The sequence below is a fragment of the Vigna umbellata genome, chromosome 6, assembly GCF_029865625.1.
Source record: "Vigna umbellata cultivar VRB3 chromosome 6, Vumbellata_1.0, whole genome shotgun sequence".
NCBI classification, from domain to species: Eukaryota; Viridiplantae; Streptophyta; class Magnoliopsida; order Fabales; family Fabaceae; genus Vigna; species Vigna umbellata.
In genome coordinates, this window is record NC_142170.1 from 3209970 (window position 1) to 3230552 (window position 20583).

Below are 20583 nucleotides of genomic sequence, written 5' to 3' on the forward strand. Positions count from 1 at the left end.
ATCCACAAGATCATCTTCACTCAACACATCCTCTTGGGACCTATTCCAACTATTAACATCAGACTTATCATGTCCCTCACCCTCCCTCTCCACACCAACATCATCATCTCCCTCCCCCAAAATAGCAACATCATCCTCTCCCTCACCCTCCCCCAAAACAACAACATCATCTTTGGGTAAATTACCAAAGTATTGGTTTCACCAAACTCGTATTTCAGTGACCCATTATTGACCAACTTACCCGCATGGTGAAAGACCACTACGATATCAAAGTTAATCATCTTAACTCATATATGTCTATACAGAAATTCTTATCAGATATCAAAATGACCAGGTAAGAACAACATGTCAGATTCACTTTGTTATGCCTAAATGGGAGAGAAAATATATAGTTTTGGCAGATATTACAACTACATAATTTATGTTTGTTTAGCCAAATAAGACTACATTTAGTTTTCCAAATCTAAACAACACAAGGTCAAGTAATGAACACTATTAGATTCATTTCTAACTTTTAACAAGTTCATAAACTTTGAATTTCATTTTTTCAACCGCAATAAACATTATTTTTTCTTGCCAATGTTCTTTTGTCCATTCATCATCATAGGCCATATATGTTTAATATGTAATATTATTTTGAAGAATTTAAAATTGTGCACTAAAAATGGATGGAACGATGACCAATATTAAATTGTGTTTACAAGAAGACAAATATTTAAGTATATACTTCAAATCATTTGGAAAAAGGAATTAGGAATAGTTCTTTCTTGAATTGTGAACTAAATTCCTTAGGATTCATTCTCATGTACACACAACAATACACATTCACAATAACTGTATGGATAAACAATTAAGATATTACACAAATGGCATTCCCCATACCATAAACTAAAATGGGGAAAGTGAGGAAAGTAGAAACATCGTAATGCACGAACATGATGAATCGTGTTTTTCTTTAATCACCTAGTTCCAATAATTCTAAATATATGAACCATGACGCAAATTCAATTACACATCTTTGCATGTGATGTCAAAGGAAATTAGTAAAAAAACTCTACCAACACATGGAAGCAATAACTCTACTGTCAATGGCTGGAAACCACAACCTGAACTTTGAATATCATTTTCAAATGGGGCACCACAAGAAAAACAACAATAGACATAATGAGGGATCACCAAGGTTTTCAAACTTGAGAGTTTACGTAAACTTGTGAGAGCCCAGTAAACTCGACTTGTAAACTCGTAAGAATTTACTTTATATGAAAAAAATATATAAATAACATCCTAATTCAAATAAGTTAACAAAATTATATAAATTTAAATACATAAGTTCATAGAAATATTGTAAAACATAAATTAAAATGCTAAAGTCTTTATGTCTAATAGTCTAATCCTCTAATAATGACATCATCATCTCCGTCATCATCTTCATCCAACTCTTCCTCTGATGAATGTTGTGCATCCTCATTGTTCCCAAATATTATGTTATCAAGATCAAGAGCATCTAGAGTAAGATCTGTTGTTGCTCCATCTAAGTGAACATTTTCACTATCATTTTAACCTTCAACTTGCTCAATCTCCACAACATCATATTCCTCTTCAGTTATACATTCATTATCTAATTCAAGTCATAAAATGGAAGAGCAATAGTTTTTCGAATCTGTCTACTTTTCAACTTAGAGTTATACATGACATAAACTAAATCGTTCATCTTTTTTTATACAAGCAATTCCTTCTCTTTGTATGAACATAAAAATAAATATAATATTTTTAGTGAAGATATAAACATAATAAAGAAAATTATAAATTAAAAATAATTTAAATTACCATTTCAAATGAGCTACATGTCCCATCATTCTCTTCAACTCCAGAGTTCCATCACCAAACATGTCCCATCATTCTCTAGGATTTAACTCTTTCCTGCACTCCTTTGCATTTTCCATTCCAAAAAGTCCTCTAGCATAATGAAATTCAACAATTTGTAAATTAATTTTTCTTCTTTCTACCATATCTAGTACCAATCTTCTCATGCACATATACAATCCTTCTTTCACCTCTCCACCATCATTACATCTAAAGTTAGGTTCATAGTGGAAATGAGAGTTCAGAAAATAGACAGCTACATGCAAAGGCCTATGAAGTTGATTATCCCATCGAGCATCAATTATTCTCCAAACCTCTTCATAACGACATCAATTATACTATATAAAAAATAATTTCACACATAAGTAATTAAACTTTGAATGAGTAAAAGTTTAAAAATTTACCTCTTTTTGATATTGTTAAAGTTAGACCTAATCTTCTCTTTTGCACAATCCATCTCTTCATAAATGAAACTCATTGCAGGTTTTACATCTAAGTCCACTAATCTTAAGACCGCCATAAAAGAGACAACAACTTTCAGGCATGTGGAAACATTTTTTCAAAACCGACTATCTAATACCACATGTTCTACTTTTCTCCACTCTTGTGAAGTTCCAAACTTGCTTGTCTTCCACTCCTTAAAGCTAAACATGGTCAACAATGACGCCTCCAATTCTAGAAGACAAGCAAGAGTTAAATACGTCATGGCAAATCTAGTCATACCTGGGCTTATCATGTCTCTACCTTTAGTGAACTTCTTCAACAAGGAAATCAACATTGATCTTCCATAAATGTAAGTGGTAATATTTCTTCCCTTCTTAATTGTCAATTGATGGAGCTTTAATTTTTTTTCAAAATCTTCAAATATCAAATCAATGCAATGTGCTGCGCATGGTGTCCAATACAAAATTTCCATCTTTTGCATCAACAACTCTAGTTACCTTGAAATTTGCAGCATTATCAGTGATAATTTGAACAACATTTTCCTCTCCAACAAACTCGACAACATCATCTAACATTTTGAAAACTTTATCAATTGCTTTTGACATGTCTAAAGAGTCAAGTAAATAAAGAAAAATTGTTCCTTTAGGACTATTCACCAAGAAGTTGCAAATAGAACATCTTTTTTTATCTGTCCAACCATCAGACATAATTGTACATCCAGTTCTCTTCCACTCCTTCTTTTAATCCTCAAGGATTTCAACTGTTTTATTGACAACTTGTTTCAAGAGCTTTTCTCTAATGTCATGATAAGATGGTGGTTTGTATCCAACTCCATACTTACCAATCATTTCACAAATCTTTGCAAATGTTGAATTTTTAATTACATTAAAAGGAATGACACTGGTGTAAAAGAATTCAGCCACTTGAGCATCAACTTCTTCTTTGTATCCTTTTTTTCATCATTTGTTTATAGTTGCTTGGACTCCCCCTTACTTGTAGTAGAAACTTTTTGTTTTCCTTTAAAACCGAATACCCTCTGTCCTCCTTCAACACTCTCATTTTCTTCCCCGTCTTCATCGATATTTAACTTTCTTTTCTTTGATGAAGCATTATTAGCTTCAACAACTATTTTTATCATCAAATGTTTTATTTCATCCAAAATAGAAGCACAAGGTTCAGAATCCTCCTTGGTTCCCACAAGATGGTGTTTAAATCTAAGTATACCTCCACTCACAATTTTTGAGCAATAATTACATTTCACTTTTCTTCCATTATTGTTAGCATCAAACCCATGTTTCCATCCAATATCAGATTGATTTCCCAAAGCACTTTTATTTCTACTCTTAATGGATGAAGATGCAATTACATTAATATCCGTTGATTTTATGCATTTTCAGATATGATGCTCTAAATTTTTTCACTAAAAAAACCATGACAAAAGAGGACTCATTTAATATTAAATATTTTCTTTTACATACTAAAATAATACAAAAAAACAACACTTCCTTCATATATGCATAGTGATTTTCATTATGAAATCAGGATTTCATTTATATAATAAAAGTATAATGGCAGGCAATGGTCACGTCTCATTTCTTTAATAAAATTAGGATTTCATTTATATAATAAAAGCATAATTGCAGGGGTAGTGGGCTTTTGAAACGAAATTTTTTTTACTTACCACTACCACACAATGCTCAAATGATGCGACACCAGGAATTGCGGCGATGAGCATGTCAGCCATCACGGCAACGAACATGGTGCGACCACGAGTAAGGGAATGACGACCACGAACCAAGCGGACGAAGTGCGTGACTACAAGCCAATGAAGCGCAACCACGAAACACAACGATGACCCAACAGAACGCAGCGACATGGTGAAGGAGAAGGCCACAAGTAGAGACACACGACAATAAACACAATGGTGGAAAAAAGCACAATGAAAATGAAGAAAAACAGTGGTGGAATCAAGTCATTAAACCTTAAACTCAAAACGACATTCTCTTTTTTCGTTTTTCCCTTATTCAAAATCACAAAATCGCACCAAAATCGCTATTCTACACGATCTCGCTGAGTTCAATTACGATTCTACTAAGTTTACTCGAAAATTGAGTTTACTTCCGAGTTACCTCGGAAACCAGGATTTTGAATGCAAACTCGTGTGAGTTAACAAGTTAACTCGCGGATTTGATAACCATAGGACCATAATGAAAATAACATCTAACTTCATGGGGAGGGGACCACCACTATAAACTGATTCCATAAACAAATAGCCAATACACCATAACACGACAACACTACCAAAAAGCAAATATAGACACACATTCAATAAAAACACACCTTGGACCTCCAATAGAACCCACTTTAGTGATAAAAAGAGATTGATTTTGCACTTTGCATTTTCACTTCTTCAATCTTCGAAATCCCCAAATGTGTTTCCCTTCTCTTTTTATATATTTAAAATCCTCAACTAAGATTCTTCTCTGTTCGTAATCTAAATCACGAATTCTCTTCGATCACGAACTCAATAATTCTTGCTCTCTATTAGAAATTTCCAAATTCGCTTTCGTTGCTCGAAATACCTAATTGTATTAACATTCATTTTTTCCCCCAAATCTAAACCCTAATTGCAAAATTTCCACGTCACCACCCTCTTGTTGGCTTACACGTGACAATAAATATCCCACAACAATAAAATATGCACAACACAACTTCATAAATAATCCAACGTTATTTATTTAAACACCACCAATACAATTGAATTTGATTGATGCACATTGCACAAAGTGTGGATGAAATTGACACTTTTCTAAAACTGGAGACAAAATTGACACACAACAATGAAAATAAAGACAAACTAAGTCATTAAACCTTTTTAGAATTACGATAATTTAATTCTAATATGTTATTAAGTTTATTTGAACTTTTAAATGTATTTCTCAACTAATATGGAAGAAAAAAATGTATTAAATAATCCAAGCAACAACATAAAAAATTCAAATGTTATTATGAAATGTGTTTAAAACATCAAATAAAGTTAAAAAATTATTAAAATAACTAAATAAACACATTTTTAAAGTCAGAGAATTAAATTGGACCAAAATTTCGAAAATGGACTAATTTCAGTTTTTCCTAAAAGTTAAGGGATAAAAACATATTTAACCCTTAATTTAAACCTATTCACAATATGTTTTAAGCAACAATTTTTTTAAACCTTAATAGAAATTGGAACCCAGGTACATGCACCCACGCACACGTACATATAACATGCTCAAGTCATGAATTAAGATTAAAATTGTGCGTCGAGCAACTGAAAAGGAAATAACAAAAAAAAAAAAAAAAATAGAAATGGCCTTTTGTTGAAATGTCCAATTGTAGTTAGTAAATAAGAAAAAACTTAGAAGTGTGGATTGGGATCCTTCTCGTTGATGACAATGGAAAACAATAGCCATACCAGAAGACAAACCTCGCAATGAGCGGTACATGAGTGTGCTTAACCCATTACGAATCATCCAAAGCTCAATTCCAGTTGCATCAACTCAAGTGTTATGAATAAATTAATAATCTCAACAATTGATATATCTAATAGCCTCAACACTTATTCCAAACATTGATTAATGCTAATCCAAAACAAAGAATAATCCAACCTCTTTACAGTGCCTGATCTTCTGTACCAGTTCTGTCCCTTAAAATCTACAGTGTAACTGTAAGGGGAAAAAACAGAGAATAGAATAATCTGGAAGAAAACAGGACAGAGAAGGAGAAATTCAGAAGAGACACGTAATAATTCTTTCTTATTCCCAACATAACAGAAAGGTGCTTTATATAAGCACTACTCCTTACAGCTAATATTCCTTCACATGGTATAACGGTTTCTCCTAAAAGGGAGACACGTCACTTAGTAACAAAATCCCTAAGATAAATTGGCTGACGCACAACCCTCTTAGGTCGATCAATAGAAGCCTCTGGAGTATTGGTTGGGCCGTGTTCAGCTTCTGCAGTAGTACTTGGGCTACCCTCACCTTGTGCACAGTCAATAGGATTAGAGTACTGTAAGGGCCCAATGATTCTTTCATCTCCCTCCGGATGGAGAAGCACCTTGTCCTCAAGGTGGAATTGCTCTTTCATAACTCCCCATGGTTCCCACGTAGCATCTTCTGGTGGAAGACCTCTCCATTGCACCAAGACTAAGTCAGAATCTGGCTTAGTGTTCAGAATAGCTATGGGTTCCAATATGGGCTGATTATCATTGAATTCCAAAGGAAGTTTTGAAGATGTTGTTGGGGGATTTCCTTTGTGTAGTTTGAGAAAGCTGACGTGAAAGACATTGTGGATTTTGGCATTTGAAGGGAGCTCTAATTTGTAAGCAACTTGTCCAATCCGTTCCAAGACCTGGAAGGGACCAAAAAATCGTTTCTGTAACTTGCCTTGGTAATGACCAGCAACTGAAACCTGACGATGCGGGCGAAGACGAACATAAACCCAGTCTCCAGGTTGGAATTGAAGATCGCGACGGTTGTTGTCTGCCCATCGCTTAATATCTGCTTGTGCTTTTTGGAGGTTGTTGTGGAGTTTACGGATGATGTCAGCTCTAGATTGCAATTCAAACTGAACAGCAGCGTTTGAAGTGTCAGGAGAAAGACCTTGGGGAATAGATGGTGGGGGATGGCCATACACGACTTCAAATGGGGTCATCTTGATGGAAGCGTTGATAGTAGTGTTGAAGCACCATTCGGCCCATGGAAGAAATTTGCCCCACAATGAAGGCTTGTGATGAACGAAGCAACGAAGATATTGTTGCAGTACCTTGTTAACCACCTCAGTTTGGCCATCGGATTGAGGATGGTAAGCTGTGGACATCCGTAATTTGGTACCACTTAAGCGAAAAAGCTCTCGCCAAAACTGGCTAAGAAACACAGGGTCTCGATCAGAAATTAAGCTCTTAGGAAGGCCGTGCAATTTGCAGATCATGTGTATGAATAAGTCAGCCACTTTGGAAGCTGAGAAAGACCTGGGTAACATGCCAAAGTGTGCAGCCTTTGAGAACCTGTCTACAACAACCAATATTGTAGAATTACTTTGGTATGGAGGAAGGCCCACAATGAAATCCAGGGATAAATCCTCCCAACATTTGGTAGGTGGGGGAATTGGTTGAAGTAGTCCTGCAGGTTTTTGAGCTGTAATCTTAGTTTGTTGACAAATTTCACATTGGGTGACAAATGTGTGAACGTCTTGACGCATTTTGGCCCAAAAGAAATTAGCTGCTAACTTCCCAAAGGTGCGTGTTACTCCAGGGTGTCCTGCCAAAGGTGTAGAATGGTACTCATGTAAGATAGTGGGGATGAAAGGGCATGATGAAGGAATCCAGATGCGTTGTTTGAACAGGATTAACCCATTTCTCAAAGAATATAGAGGAAAGTTAACAGGATTTTTTGTGATTCCCTCCTTTAGTGAAAGGAAGTCAGCATTGGTGGACAAATACTGCTTCAGATCAGATAGAAAATCCAATTGAGGGATGGATAAAATGAGAAGGCAGTGCTCCTGTTGTGGTTGTGAAAGTCTGGATAAAGCATCTGCTGCTGAATTAGACTTCCCTGGCCGATATTGTATCTCAAAGTCGTAGCCCAACAACTTGGAGAGGTAATGTTGTTGATCTGGAGTAAGAACAGTTTGGGATAACAACTCTTTGATTGATTTTTGGTCTGTTTGGATAATGAATCTTCGACCAAGTAAGTACTGCCGCCACTTTTGTACGGCTGAGGTAATTGCACATAGTTCCCTAATATAGGTGGATGAATTTTGCAGCTTCGGGCAAAACTGTTTACTAAAATATGCGATGGGATGTCCGTTTTGAGAGAGAACAGCCCCCATGCCTGACCCGGAGGCATCGGTTTGAACTAGGAACGTGTGATCAAAACGGGGCAGTGACAAAACAGGAGCATTCGTTAGTGCCTCTTTCAGATGTTGGAAGGCCTGTGAGGCACTATCTTGCCAAGAAAAATTGTCACGTTTGAGGAGGTCGGTGAGAGCACTAGCGATGGAGGCATAACCCTTCACGAAGCGACGATAGAATCCAGTCAAACCCAAGAAGCCCCGAAGAGACTTGACTGACGTGGGTGTTGGCCAATCAAGAACAGCTTGGATCTTACTAGGGTCTGGCTGCACGCCCTTATTAGAAACTATGTGGCCCAGGTAATGTATGGACTCCTTTCCGATTGAACATTTCTCCCCTTTAAGGTGAAAGCTATTCTGCACTAGCAATTGAAAAGTACACTCCAGATGGGAAATGTGTAAATCCAGTGTTGGGCTATAGACGAGGATGTCGTCAAAGAATACAATGATGAATTGACGAAGATGTGGGCGAAAGAGGTCATTCATGGTGGCCTGAAATGTAGAAGGGGCATTGCACAACCCAAATGGCATGACTCGGAATTCGAAATGGCCGTTATGTGTGCGGAAGGCAGTTTTCTCACAATCGCTGGGAAGCATCAAGATTTGGTGGAAACCTGAAAATAGATCCAACTTAGAAAACCAAGCGGCACTACCCAGCTCATCCAATAACTCATCAATGGTTGGAATTGGAAATTTGTCCTTCACAGTGGCGGCATTGAGGGCGCGGTAGTCAACGCAAAAACGCCAAGTCCCATCTTTCTTCTTGACAAGGATAACTGGGGAAGAAAAAGGACTCGTACTAGGCTTAATAAAGCCTGAGTCAAGCATCCGTTGCACTTGCTGTTCAATTTCGTGCTTTTGGAAGTGGGGATAACGGTAAGGTCGTACTAAAATTGGTGAAGTATTTGGCTGTAATGTAATACGGTGATCTGTGGGTCTTGAGGGTGGTAAGGTAGTTGGTGGTTGAAAAAGAGAGGAGTATTTGTGGAGGAGGGCTTGAAGGTGGGGGTGATCAGAGGTGGGAGTATGTGTAATAGTGGTGGCGGGGGAAGGATGGGGTGTGGTTGTGGTGGCAGAGTAAGAGTGGAAGGATGATGAGTATGTAGGCTCGAGTGTGAGTTGGAAAAGAGCCTCAATACTATTTGTTTGTTGCAGTCTCCGTAATTGGTGGACAGAAATTGGGCTCGGAGTTGGGCCGGTTTCTCCTTTCAGTTCCACTAATTGACCTTCCCACATGAATCTCATAAAAGGGCCATTGTAGTCCATCACAAATGGGCTTACTTGAGTCAACCAATGAACCCCTAATACAATGTCAGTACCAGACAATTCTAATGGATACAAATCAATGGAGAATTTTAAAGAGGCCAAATGAAGTTGGGCCTTGGGACAAAAAGTTGAGCAGGGGAGAAAATCACCGTTACCGACCATTACTCTCAAAGGAGTCGAAGTGGGCTCATTCTGGAGCTGAAGGAAATGAGCCACCCTACTTTGTATGAAATTGTGTGTAGCTCCACTATCCACCAAAACTTGGACTTTGTACCCGTTAATGGATCCCGTCAGACGTAGGGTGCGAGGAGCCCATTGACCCGAGAGTGCATGTAGACTAATGAGGCCTGATTCAGGAGAAGGGTCATCTATAACCCGTGGATCTGAGTCTGTTGGTGTATCTGGGTCATCGTCTGGTTCGGTTGAGACTAGAAGGAGAAATTGAGACTTACAACGATGCCCACGCGTATACTGTTCATCGCAGTTGTAGCATAAATTCTTCTCTCTCCTTGCCTGCATTTCTGTCTCTGTTAATCTTTTGATGGGTAGTTTATTGGGGGGTGTGGGTAAGAGTGGTGGTAGTGGTTTTGGGGAGGTAAGTGGTGGTGTGTTGGTTGATGGAGATGGACGGGAAAAACGATTGAATGGGGGGTTGCTAGAGTGTTTGTCCTCATGCAGCTTGGCAAACGCAATAGCTTGGTTCAGGTCTGACGGTTGGAGGACCGTGACCTCTCGACGAAGGTGGGGTTTGAGGCCCGAGATAAAACAACTCAGATAAAAGCTGGTGGGGTAACCAGAGATCCTATTAGAGAGTTTCTCAAACTCAGAGAGGTAGTCTTGCAATGAGTGTGTTTGAGAAAGCTTGCACAGGGTTGCGATAGGATCGTCAAATTTTGACGGAGCAAATCGGAGTTCGAGCGCTCGGAGGAAAGAGTCCCACGAGGTGAGTAACCCGTTGTTGTGCATCCACTGAAACCAGGAAAGGGCTTTTCCTTCAAGAGAAAAGGAAGCGAGCTGAATGCGTTGTTCCAGGGGAGTTTGGTGGAAGGCGAAGAACTGATTGGCTTTGAAGATCCAACCAAGGGAATCCGTTCCATCAAAGGGCGGAAGGTCCATTTTCATCGATCGGTAAGGGGTATTGAGAGGTTTAGGGTTGAGTGAGAGTTGGTTCTCAAGGTGGGATGTACGATTGTCAATGTCCATGAGGGTGTTGGAAAAATTGGCTTGGGCTAGTAATATTTGTTCTAATTTGCGGTCAAGGGAGGTGAATGGGTCAGGTGAGTCGGCCATGGATGGAGGAAGTAAGACTCAATGAAAGCACCAATTGTAAGGGGAAAAAACAGAGAATAGAATAATCTGGAAGAAAACAGGACAGAGAAGGAGAAATTCAGAAGAGACACGTAATAATTCTTTCTTATTCCCAACATAACAGAAAGGTGCTTTATATAAGCACTACTCCTTACAGCTAATATTCCTTCACATGGTATAACGGTTTCTCCTAAAAGGGAGACACGTCACTTAGTAACAAAATCCCTAAGATAAATTGGCTGACGCACAACCCTCTTAGGTCGATCAATAGAAGCCTCTGGAGTATTGGTTGGGCCGTGTTCAGCTTCTGCAGTAGTACTTGGGCTACCCTCACCTTGTGCACAGTCAATAGGATTAGAGTACTGTAAGGGCCCAATGATTCTTTCAGTAACCCTTGAATCACTGAAGTAATACGTGCTAGATAAAGGTAAGTGTATCATAGTTTGTTTGATTAGCCAACTACCTACTTCTTCCCACTGAAGGTTGCTTCACAGGGGTCAACTTGCGAAATGCAGCATGAAGTATCACGCCTACATAGATTTTTTTATGACTGAATAATCCGTTGTGTAACTGGAAGGGAAGAAGTTAGGAATAAGAGTATATAAGTAGAAAGACTAACCTGCATAGCTGACGCATATGGCACAAAAGAGAGCCATTTGAACATTAGAAAAGATCAAAATAACTGCGGTTGCTGCAAAAATTGTGATTGAGAAACAAGAGTTCCAGTTAACCTTGTGCACATGAAATTGAGAGAAATATTTGCAGCATAAAAAGCAATTTGCAATAAAGAACAAGATGTTCCGGCCACATGAGCTTCGTAGAAGATATTTCTACCGCGCAGCCAAATACAAACATCTTCAAAATTTTCTATTCATGCATGGGGAGATGAGTGAATTTCTTCATTTTTATTGGTGAGGATGATGGATTATGCATCGGGTAAAACAACAGCTTAAGCTTAAGTCTAGACAGCACATGCCAATTGAATATTGTCAATACCCAAAAGGTCAATACAAAATCATAGGAAAAAACAATTTTGTTTTTTAAGTAAATTCAATAATAAAAAAAAAAGATAAAATTTCGACAAGTTTTAGGTGTTTCTGATGCAGTTTTTCAGTGAAACTCAAATTTCACCTCAATAACGTATGTTCCTCTTTAATGTAAACCTCCATTATGCAGTGATTCAAATAAAAAAATAACACCCAAAAAATCAAAGAATTGCGTTTGTTCCGATAAAAAACCAGTTGATACTCTAAGTGATGAAAACAAAGAAGAAAAAAGGGCCTGTTTGATTCCCTTCTCCCTCAAGAAACAACATATAAGTTTTGTCCCCACACATTCACAAAAAAAAAAAAAAACTTTATTATCTCGACTATATAGATAAAACGTCAAATATGATTGAGAAACAACTCTAGAAATATTTAAAGACTTCAAATCAGATTGAAAAACAAGACTGCAAACATTTCAGAAAGTGCATCTAAGCATTGTCCTAATAAAAAACCAGTAGATACTCGAGGTACTAAAACACACGAAAAAAAAAAATCTCTCCTGTAGGAAATGATTGCTCACCACATTGGGCAGCACGAATCAAACACTGGCGAGTTAAGGGATAATGCTCCAATCCCCATCTGTGGCTACAAAACTTGAAGAAATCCCACAACGCCAAACACAATATCAACCCAACAAGAGCAACTGGCATCTTATACCTGCAACCGTAACAACCAAAACACAGAGTTTCATTGGACTAAATAGCAAGGTATGACAATAGCCACATTAAATTCGCCAATTCACTAAGCAAGAATAACACCAAAGTTCTGTTTAAATAAACTTCTTCAGAAGTGTTTAAAGAAGAAAAAATAAGTAGGCAAAACGACTCAGCTTCTCTAGTAAGTGAAAATAAAAATTCAACCTATACACCTCATCTTTTGTTAAAGTTAGATGATATATTTTCTATAAAATCAGGACCAGTTAGAATGAGCTAAAATCTGTTTATACATAAATTAAAGAAAAAAAAACAGATTATGCATTGATAATTTGAGGCAATTTTATACTGTCATCTAATTTAAATACACACATATACCGTAAGTTTATCGATTTTTATTATAGCAAACTAAAAATCATACCAAAGGTCATTTCTAATTGGTTGACTGTTTTCATAGTGACTATATAGCCATTAACCTGTAAGTGAAAATCAAATTTTTGGAAAAATTAAGACGGAAAATTCATGAAAAAAAAGAAGAAGCTTGCATTCCCAGTATTATTTTTTTTCAATGTACATGTGGCCTATAAGTTAACTTTAATTTCCTTTATGTTTTTCGCGACAGGGAAGCTTCGAGCATTCAAAAATTGAAGAGCCTAGTTTCCCCAAACAAATCATAGAATCTCCACTTCAAAGTCGCAATTTCAAGAACCTAATTTCACTAAATAGACCACGGATTCTCCAATTAAACCAAAAACCTTGAAATTAACAATGAGTAGATAGAGTGAGTGAGAGCGTACAATGTGCAGGCGAAGAAAAGGATGAAGAGATAGGCGTAGTTGCGGGCGTAGCGCTTGATATTTTCCTGAACCCTGAGGCGCGCCTGGGAGGGGGAGGAAGGGAAGGAGTAGGAGTCGGAGAAAGCAAAGAAGGAACGGGACCAGGATGGAGTATCGGCGGCGAAGTCATCGGCGGTTAGCTTGGCGAAGGGGTTGAGAGTGAAGAGAGAGAAGAAGGTGAGGAGGCGGGAGAAGAGGCTGCCGGCGGCAGAGGAAGGGGCGGGAGAGGCGGCGGAGGAGGAGGAAGTGCGGTGGTCGAGGATTTCGAGGTAGCCGGTGTCGCGGAGCCACGACTCGAAAGCCGGTTCCGGAACACTGAGAGCTAAAGGGTTGGAAGAAAACACCATCGCTTCGCTTCACTACACACGCTAACTAACTAACTTCACAACACCGTGTTTGTTTGGTTAAGAAATGCTAATAACACTTTTTTTCACTCTCTTTTTTAATGCATTATTAATTACAATATATTAAAAACCATACATTTAACTTTTTATTTTAGGAATGTCTCTTCATTTTATTCTATATTATATTTTTCATGTTTTGTAAGTATTTTTTTTTTTCCAAAACATTGTTTTGTCCTTACTTTTTAAGTTTGATTTCAATTTAAGAATATTTTCAATTTCAATACATGACTCTATTAAAATACAAAGTCACGTTTTTATAAGAACCTTTATGTAAAACCATTCAAAGGACACATCCAAATTTATTTATGATCTAATTCGTCCTCTTTATGGATAATAGAATTAACTAAGTGTTTTCATCGAAGAAATTAAGCAAGTGTTCAAAGTTGTGTTCAATCTTAATGTTGATAGTTCTTCTATATGGGTATGGGGCTTTTGTTTTATCATTTTTGTTGGAATATAATTGGTAATGATGTTTGTAAAGCTGTTCGAGAACTGTTTTTTTATAATTGGATTTTTATTGGGATGAATTTTTTTGTTATCTCTTTTATTTCAAAGTTTAATGGAGGTATAATTCTATATAGGATTTTAGATCTATTATTTAGAGAATCTTAGATTTAAATAATATTCAAAATATTTGCTGATAGACTAGTTTTTGTTTTTTTGCTATAATAAGATTGTTTCTCTTAATGAATATGATTTTGTTCAAAAGAGAGAAATGTTAAAGATTAAATAATGTATTTGTATTCTCTCAGAAGCTATAAATATGTTAAAAAAGAAAGCTAAGAAAAGATGTGTCCATAAAATTGATATTAAAAAAAGTTATACTCTTTATTAGAACTTTTTTTCTACAAGTTTTGATACAATTTAATTTTCATAGAACTTTAGTTACGTTGATTTTGAAAGTTGTCATGCTTTATTCAAGAGTTAACGGTAACTTGGTTATTTCTCTTGTATTCAAGGTGGTAGATAACATACATAGTCTTCTATCTTCTTTATTCTTTTTTTTTTGTTTCATTACAAAAAGTCCTAAGAGGTGGTATTTCTTTCTTGGTTGCAAATAGAAAAATACCGGTGCTTATAGTTGGTTTAAGTTTTGTTGGTTTAAGTTTTGTTATGAATGAATTTCATTATTTTAAAATACATTATTTTTAGATATCATTTTTCAAAAGTTTTTTAACTTCTTTTTGAGATTTCTTCCTCTCTACTCGTCCGATTTTTTAAAATACATTATTTTGGACCAATTAGTTTCTCCATTCGCATAAGCTAGTTTTCAACTCCTTTTTCCTCATCTTCTTTGTTTCTTCTGGTTGTATGCGAATTTTTCCTACTCACATATGTTCTTGTATTGTATTTCTTGAATCTCTGTTGATAAATGATTTTGTTTGTATGGTCAGATCGCTTTGATGTTGTCTCTAGGTGTAGAAAAGGAATAATATGCGAGTTAGGAGGCGTTTTGGCTCTTTGGGGTTAGTTTAGCAACTTTTTCAAGGTAAGGGAAGTTAATTGCTTTAGTGTGTGTGAGTTTGATAAATATGATATTTTTGCATGTTGATTGAATCTGATTGGTGTGTATGCTTAAATTGAATTGTACGAATTTTGAGGAATTATTCATGTTTGATTGTTGCATGGGTTGTGTAATTGAGATAACTTAGGATCTAAGCAATTGAGCAAATTGATATAAGTTTGAATGTGTAAAAATTGTTTTGAAGCAACTCACTAAGAAATGTGTATCAATTTTAGCAATTGATTAGGTTCAAGTTCATTTAAAATCACAACCTATTTGTTGGTAATTGATATAACGTTGAGTGGTTCTATGTTGGTGTTGAGTGTCAGCTTTGTTTGGGAACATTTTAGCTCCAAGATGTTGAGCTCTAGAAAGTACTATTGGCATCCACTTTTTTAAATGGTTTGACGTTGAGGTCTAGAAAGTACTATTGCTGAGTGCCACCTTTTACGAAAGGTTTGGCGCTAAGCACCACCTTTGAGTGTCAAGTTTGTATGTTGGATTTGTTTTCCTATTCAGCTATTTGTGATTGATTTAAATGGACTGTATGTCTGTTTATGAATATTACAGTGTTTTATTGAGATGATGATATATTGTTGTGGATATGAGTGGTGATGATCAAGGTTGTCAAACTCGAGAGTTTACGTATACTCGTGAGAGTCTAGTAAACTCGACTTATAAACTCGTAAGAGTTTACTTTGCATGAAAAAAAATATAAATAACATCATAATTCAAATAAGATAACAAAATTATATAAATTCAAATACATAAGTTCATAGAAATATTGTTCATAGAAATATAATGTAAAACATAAATTGAAATGCAAAGTATCTATGCTCTAATCCTCTAATCCTCTAATAATGGTATCATCATCTCCATCATCATCCTCATCTAACTCTTCCTTTGATGAATGTTGTGCATCCTCATTGTCCCCAAATGTTATGTTATCAAGATCAAGAACATCTAGAGCAGGATTTGTTGTTGCTCCATTTAAGTGAACATTTTCACCATCATTTTCACCTTCAACTTGATCAATCTCAACAACATCATCTGCCCCTTCAGTTATCCACTCATCATCTGATTCAATGTCATCAAATGGAAGAGCTACAGTGTTTCGAATTTGTCTACTTTTCAACTTGGAGTTATATATCACATAAACTAAATTATTCATATTTTTTTTATGCACGATTACTTCTCTTTGTATGAACCTAAAATGAAATATAATATTTTTAGTGAAGATATAAACATAATAAAGAAATTTATAAATTAAAAATAATTTAAAGGTTTAATCATTCCGGAGGTCCCTATTTTCGGACAAAATCTCAATTTGGTCCTTTTCTTTCTCGGCGTCTCAATTGGGTTCTATTTTTGTAAAAATTGCAACAATTTGGCCCTTGCCGTTAAATTGAACCCAACGACGTCAGTATCTTGTTGACATGGTACGCTGGAATGAATTTTTAATTGACATGTAGGGGCTACTCTGTCTGACGTGTATATTTATATTTTTCAAAAAACAAACAAATGGAAAGTAGGGTTTTGGTGTTTTTGATGATGGTCCTAAAGACGGGAATGGTAGCCGCGGAGGTGGCGGCTGGGGAGAAACCCATTGACCCCGGCGGTGGTCGTCGACAGAGTCTAGAGGAGGCAGAGCTCTTACCTTTTTCCATGGCAGCTTTAATGGCATCCGAGAGATCGGGCGAGACGTTCAACATGTTAATTGGGGATTGGGATTGGGAGAAGTTTGTCCTAACATTGTGGGGTTCTTGTAGGGTTCGTGCAAAGTTCAATCAATTTCACAAATTAGGGTATGAATTTGGGGATTTAGGTTTTAATTGAAGTTGACGTTGACAAAGAGCATGCAGTTGTCGTCTTCGTCGGAGTCGTGGGACGAGTGCAGCGTCTCGATCTGTTATGTCATCACTAGCGGGCAAAAACCAGTCACTGTTCAAGGTAATTCCTAGTAAACCCTTTTGAGATTTCTGCATACGCAATTTTCAAATATTTTGGTTATTTAGTCTCATATGGCATTCAATATAATTTCACATGAAAATAAAGCATTGTCCGAATATTGACTAGTGGTTTAACCCTTTGTATTAGAAAAGTTCAATTCTCATGTTCATGTACAAAGGTCAATATATAAATATTGATTTCTGGGTTTTATAAAGCATTTGGTGATATAAAACAGTTCAAGAGTGCAGAGAACCTGATACTTGGCCTTGTACAAGTTGGCAGCAGCAGCATGAGAAAGAAGTAGATTGTGCGAAACCAAAAAGGACTCAGTTCCTAAATCACCACCTGTGCAATTCAGTTTTTGCCAACCAGAACACCGACCTGGTGCATGCTCTCCAAATGTATAACCATTCAAGGCCACAGTGCTGGGTTCATTCAGAGTAATCCAATATTTCACCCTATCACCAAATTCCTTGAAGCACAGTTCAGCAAAGTCCCTAAAATCATCTCTGCATACTCACACCAATCATATAAGTTTATCAGTTTATAAGATTCACCAAACCCTCTCCACTCTGTCCTTTAACTTTTCTCTTAATTTTACAAAGTTTTTAATTTTAAAACTATCTTAATACACATCATTTATCCACGTCAAGCAAAACCAATTAGTACAAATCAGTACAGCGTGCCCCGTTTATAAGATACTGACGCCGTTTGGCTCAATTTAACGGTAAGGGCCGAATTGTTGCAATTTTCACAAAAATAGGTCCCAATTGAGACGCCGAGAAAGAAAAGGACCAAATTGAGATTCTGCCCCGAAAATAGGGACCTCCGGAATGATTAAACCTAATTTAAATTACCATTTCAAATGAGCTCCAATTACGCTCACATCCTGAAGAACTACAAGTCAAGCTTAGAATTCGAATAGCAAATCTCTTCAACTCCAGAGTTCCATCACCAAACATGTCCCACCATTCCCCAAGACTCAACTCTTTCCTACACTCCTTTGCATCTTCCATTCCAAAAAGTCCTCTAGTGTAATGAAATTCAACAATTTGTAAATGTATTTTTCTTCTTTCTGCCATATCTGGTATCAATCTTACCATGCAAATATATAATCCTTCTTTCACCTCTCCACCATCATCACATCTAAAGTTAGGTGAAAATGGGGTTCAGAAAATAGGCAACTGCATGCAAAGGCCTATGAAGTTGATTATTCCATCGAACATCAATTATTTTCCAACCCTCTTCATAACTACATCAATTATGCTATATCATAAATAATTCCACACATAAGTAATTAAAGATTGAATGAGTAAAAGTTTGAAAATTTACCTCTTTTTGATATTGTTAAAGTTAGATCTAATCTTCTCTTTTGCACAATCCATCTCTTCATAAATGAAACCCATTGCGGGTTTTACATCCGAGTCCACTAATCTTAAGACCACCATAAGAGGGACAACAACTTTGAGGCATGTGGAGACATTCTTCCAAAACTGGCTATCTAATACCACATATTCTACCTTTCTGCCCTCTTGTGAAGTTCTAAACTTGCTTGTCTTCCACTCTTCAGAGCTAAACATGGACAACAATGATGCCTTCAATTTATGAAGACAAGAAAGAGTTAAATAAGCTGTGGCAAATCTAGTCACACTCGGTCTTATCAAGTCTCTAACTTTAGTGAACTTTTTCAACAAGAAAATCAACATTGATCTTCTGTAAATGTAAGTGGTAATCTTTATTCCCTTCTTAATTGTCAATTCATGGACCTTTAAATTTTTTTCAAAATCTTCAAATATCAAATCAATGCAATGTGCTGCGCATGGAGTCCTATACAATCTTTCCCTCTTTTGCATTAACAACTCTCCAGTTGCCTTGAAATTTGCGACATTATTAGTGAGAACTTGAACAACATTTTTTTCTCCAACAAACTCAACAACAACATTTAATATTTTGAAAACTTTATCAGCTATTTTTGATATGTCAGAAGTGTCAAGTGAATAAAGAAAAATCATCCCTTTAGGACTATTCACCAAGAAGTTGCAAATAGAAAGTCTTTTTCTAATTGTACATAATTGTACTCCATCAAACATAATTGTACATCCAACTCTCTTCTACTCCTCCTTATAATCCTCAACGATTTCATCTGTTTTACTCACAGCTTGTTTCAACAACTTTTTTATAATTTCATGATAAGATGGTGGTTTGTATCCAACTCCATACTTACCAATCATTTCACTCATCTATGCAAATGCTACATTTTTAATTACATTAAAAGGAATAGCACTAGTGTAAAAGAACTCAGCCACTTGAGCATCAACTTCTTCTTTGTATCTTTTTTTCATCATTTGATTATAGTTGCTTGGACTCCCCCCTTACTTGTAGTAGCAACTTTTTGTTTTCCTTTAAAACCAAATACCTTGTGTCCTCCTTCAAGACTCTCACTTTCTTCCTCGTCTTCACCGATATTTATCTTTCTTTTCTTTAATGATGCATTCTTGGCTTCAACAACTATTTTTATCATCAAATTTTTTATTTCATCCGAAACAGAAGCACAAGGTTCAGAATCCTCCCTTGTTCCAGCAAGATGGTATTTAAATCTAAATATACCTCCACTCAATATCTTTGAGCAATAATTACATTTCACTTTTCTTCTATTACCGTTAACATCAAACCCATGTTTCCATCCAATATCAGATCGATTTCTCGGAGCATTTTTACTTCTACTCTTAATGGATGAAGATGTAGTTGCATTAATTTCCGTTGAATTTGATGCATTTCCAGACATGATGCTCTAAACTTTTTCACTAAAAAATCAATGACAAAAGGACTCATTTAATATTAAATATTTTCTTTCACATACTAAAATAATAAAAAAACTGCCTACAGATATGCATAATAATTTATATTATAAAATTAGGACTTTATTTATATAATAATAGTACATTATAAATTTACAATAAAAACACACATGGTCACGATTTTCATTATAAAATCAGGATATCATTTATACACTAGTGCAAAAATCACTTTAGACGTTTGTTATTTTGGGCTTTTTACGTTCGACCCCTACCCGACGTCTATATGGGTGACATTGATAGGACATCTAACTATATAGGTCGGACGTCTAAGACCCTGGAACGTGTTTGGCCTCTATAATTCATTGGACGTCTCTGTATACACTGAAAGACGTCTATAGACATCTGATGTGGCATTAACAGACGTCTAGTGGGTATTTTTTTTTAAATTGATTTACATTTGCAATAAAACCACACCTGAAAAGCAGAAAATTATCCCAGAACATTATAATATAATATATAAACTCGTTTCAAGTTAATAAAGTACTAAAAACAATCCAAAACCTAAACTATCAAAAGTTAAAGTTAACTTAAATGTAAATATGTTCAACAAAATAATAAA

At 36.2% G+C, this 20583-nt stretch overlaps 2 protein-coding genes and 2 pseudogenes across 2 annotated transcripts; all 4 read right to left on the reverse strand.

Annotated features, from left to right (window-relative positions):
- Positions 1-1895: 1895 nt before the first annotated feature.
- Positions 1896-4183, reverse strand: LOC148196589 (uncharacterized; annotated as a pseudogene).
- Positions 4184-5780: 1597 nt separating this feature from the next.
- PRA1.H (prenylated RAB acceptor 1.H) lies at positions 5781-13697 on the reverse strand. Its single transcript, XM_047292413.2, has 5 exons — positions 13270-13697; positions 12340-12476; positions 11393-11464; positions 11161-11303; positions 5781-6007 (listed from the first exon to the last, which is right to left on the reverse strand). The coding sequence occupies exons 1-4, from the start codon at positions 13653-13655 to the stop codon at positions 11233-11235; spliced, it is 666 nt and encodes a 221-aa protein (XP_047148369.1). The 5' UTR covers positions 13656-13697; the 3' UTR covers positions 5781-6007; positions 11161-11232.
- A 2357-nt stretch (positions 13698-16054) lies between these two features.
- Positions 16055-19951, reverse strand: LOC148196590 (uncharacterized). The gene is made up of 3 exons (XM_088093407.1): positions 18499-19951; positions 18024-18418; positions 16055-16424 (listed from the first exon to the last, which is right to left on the reverse strand). Exon 3 carries the CDS (start codon positions 16385-16387, stop codon positions 16055-16057), a length of 333 nt encoding a protein of 110 aa, XP_087949533.1. The 5' UTR covers positions 16388-16424; positions 18024-18418; positions 18499-19951.
- On the reverse strand, positions 18495-19508 carry LOC148196591 (uncharacterized; annotated as a pseudogene).
- Positions 19952-20583: the final 632 nt, after the last annotated feature.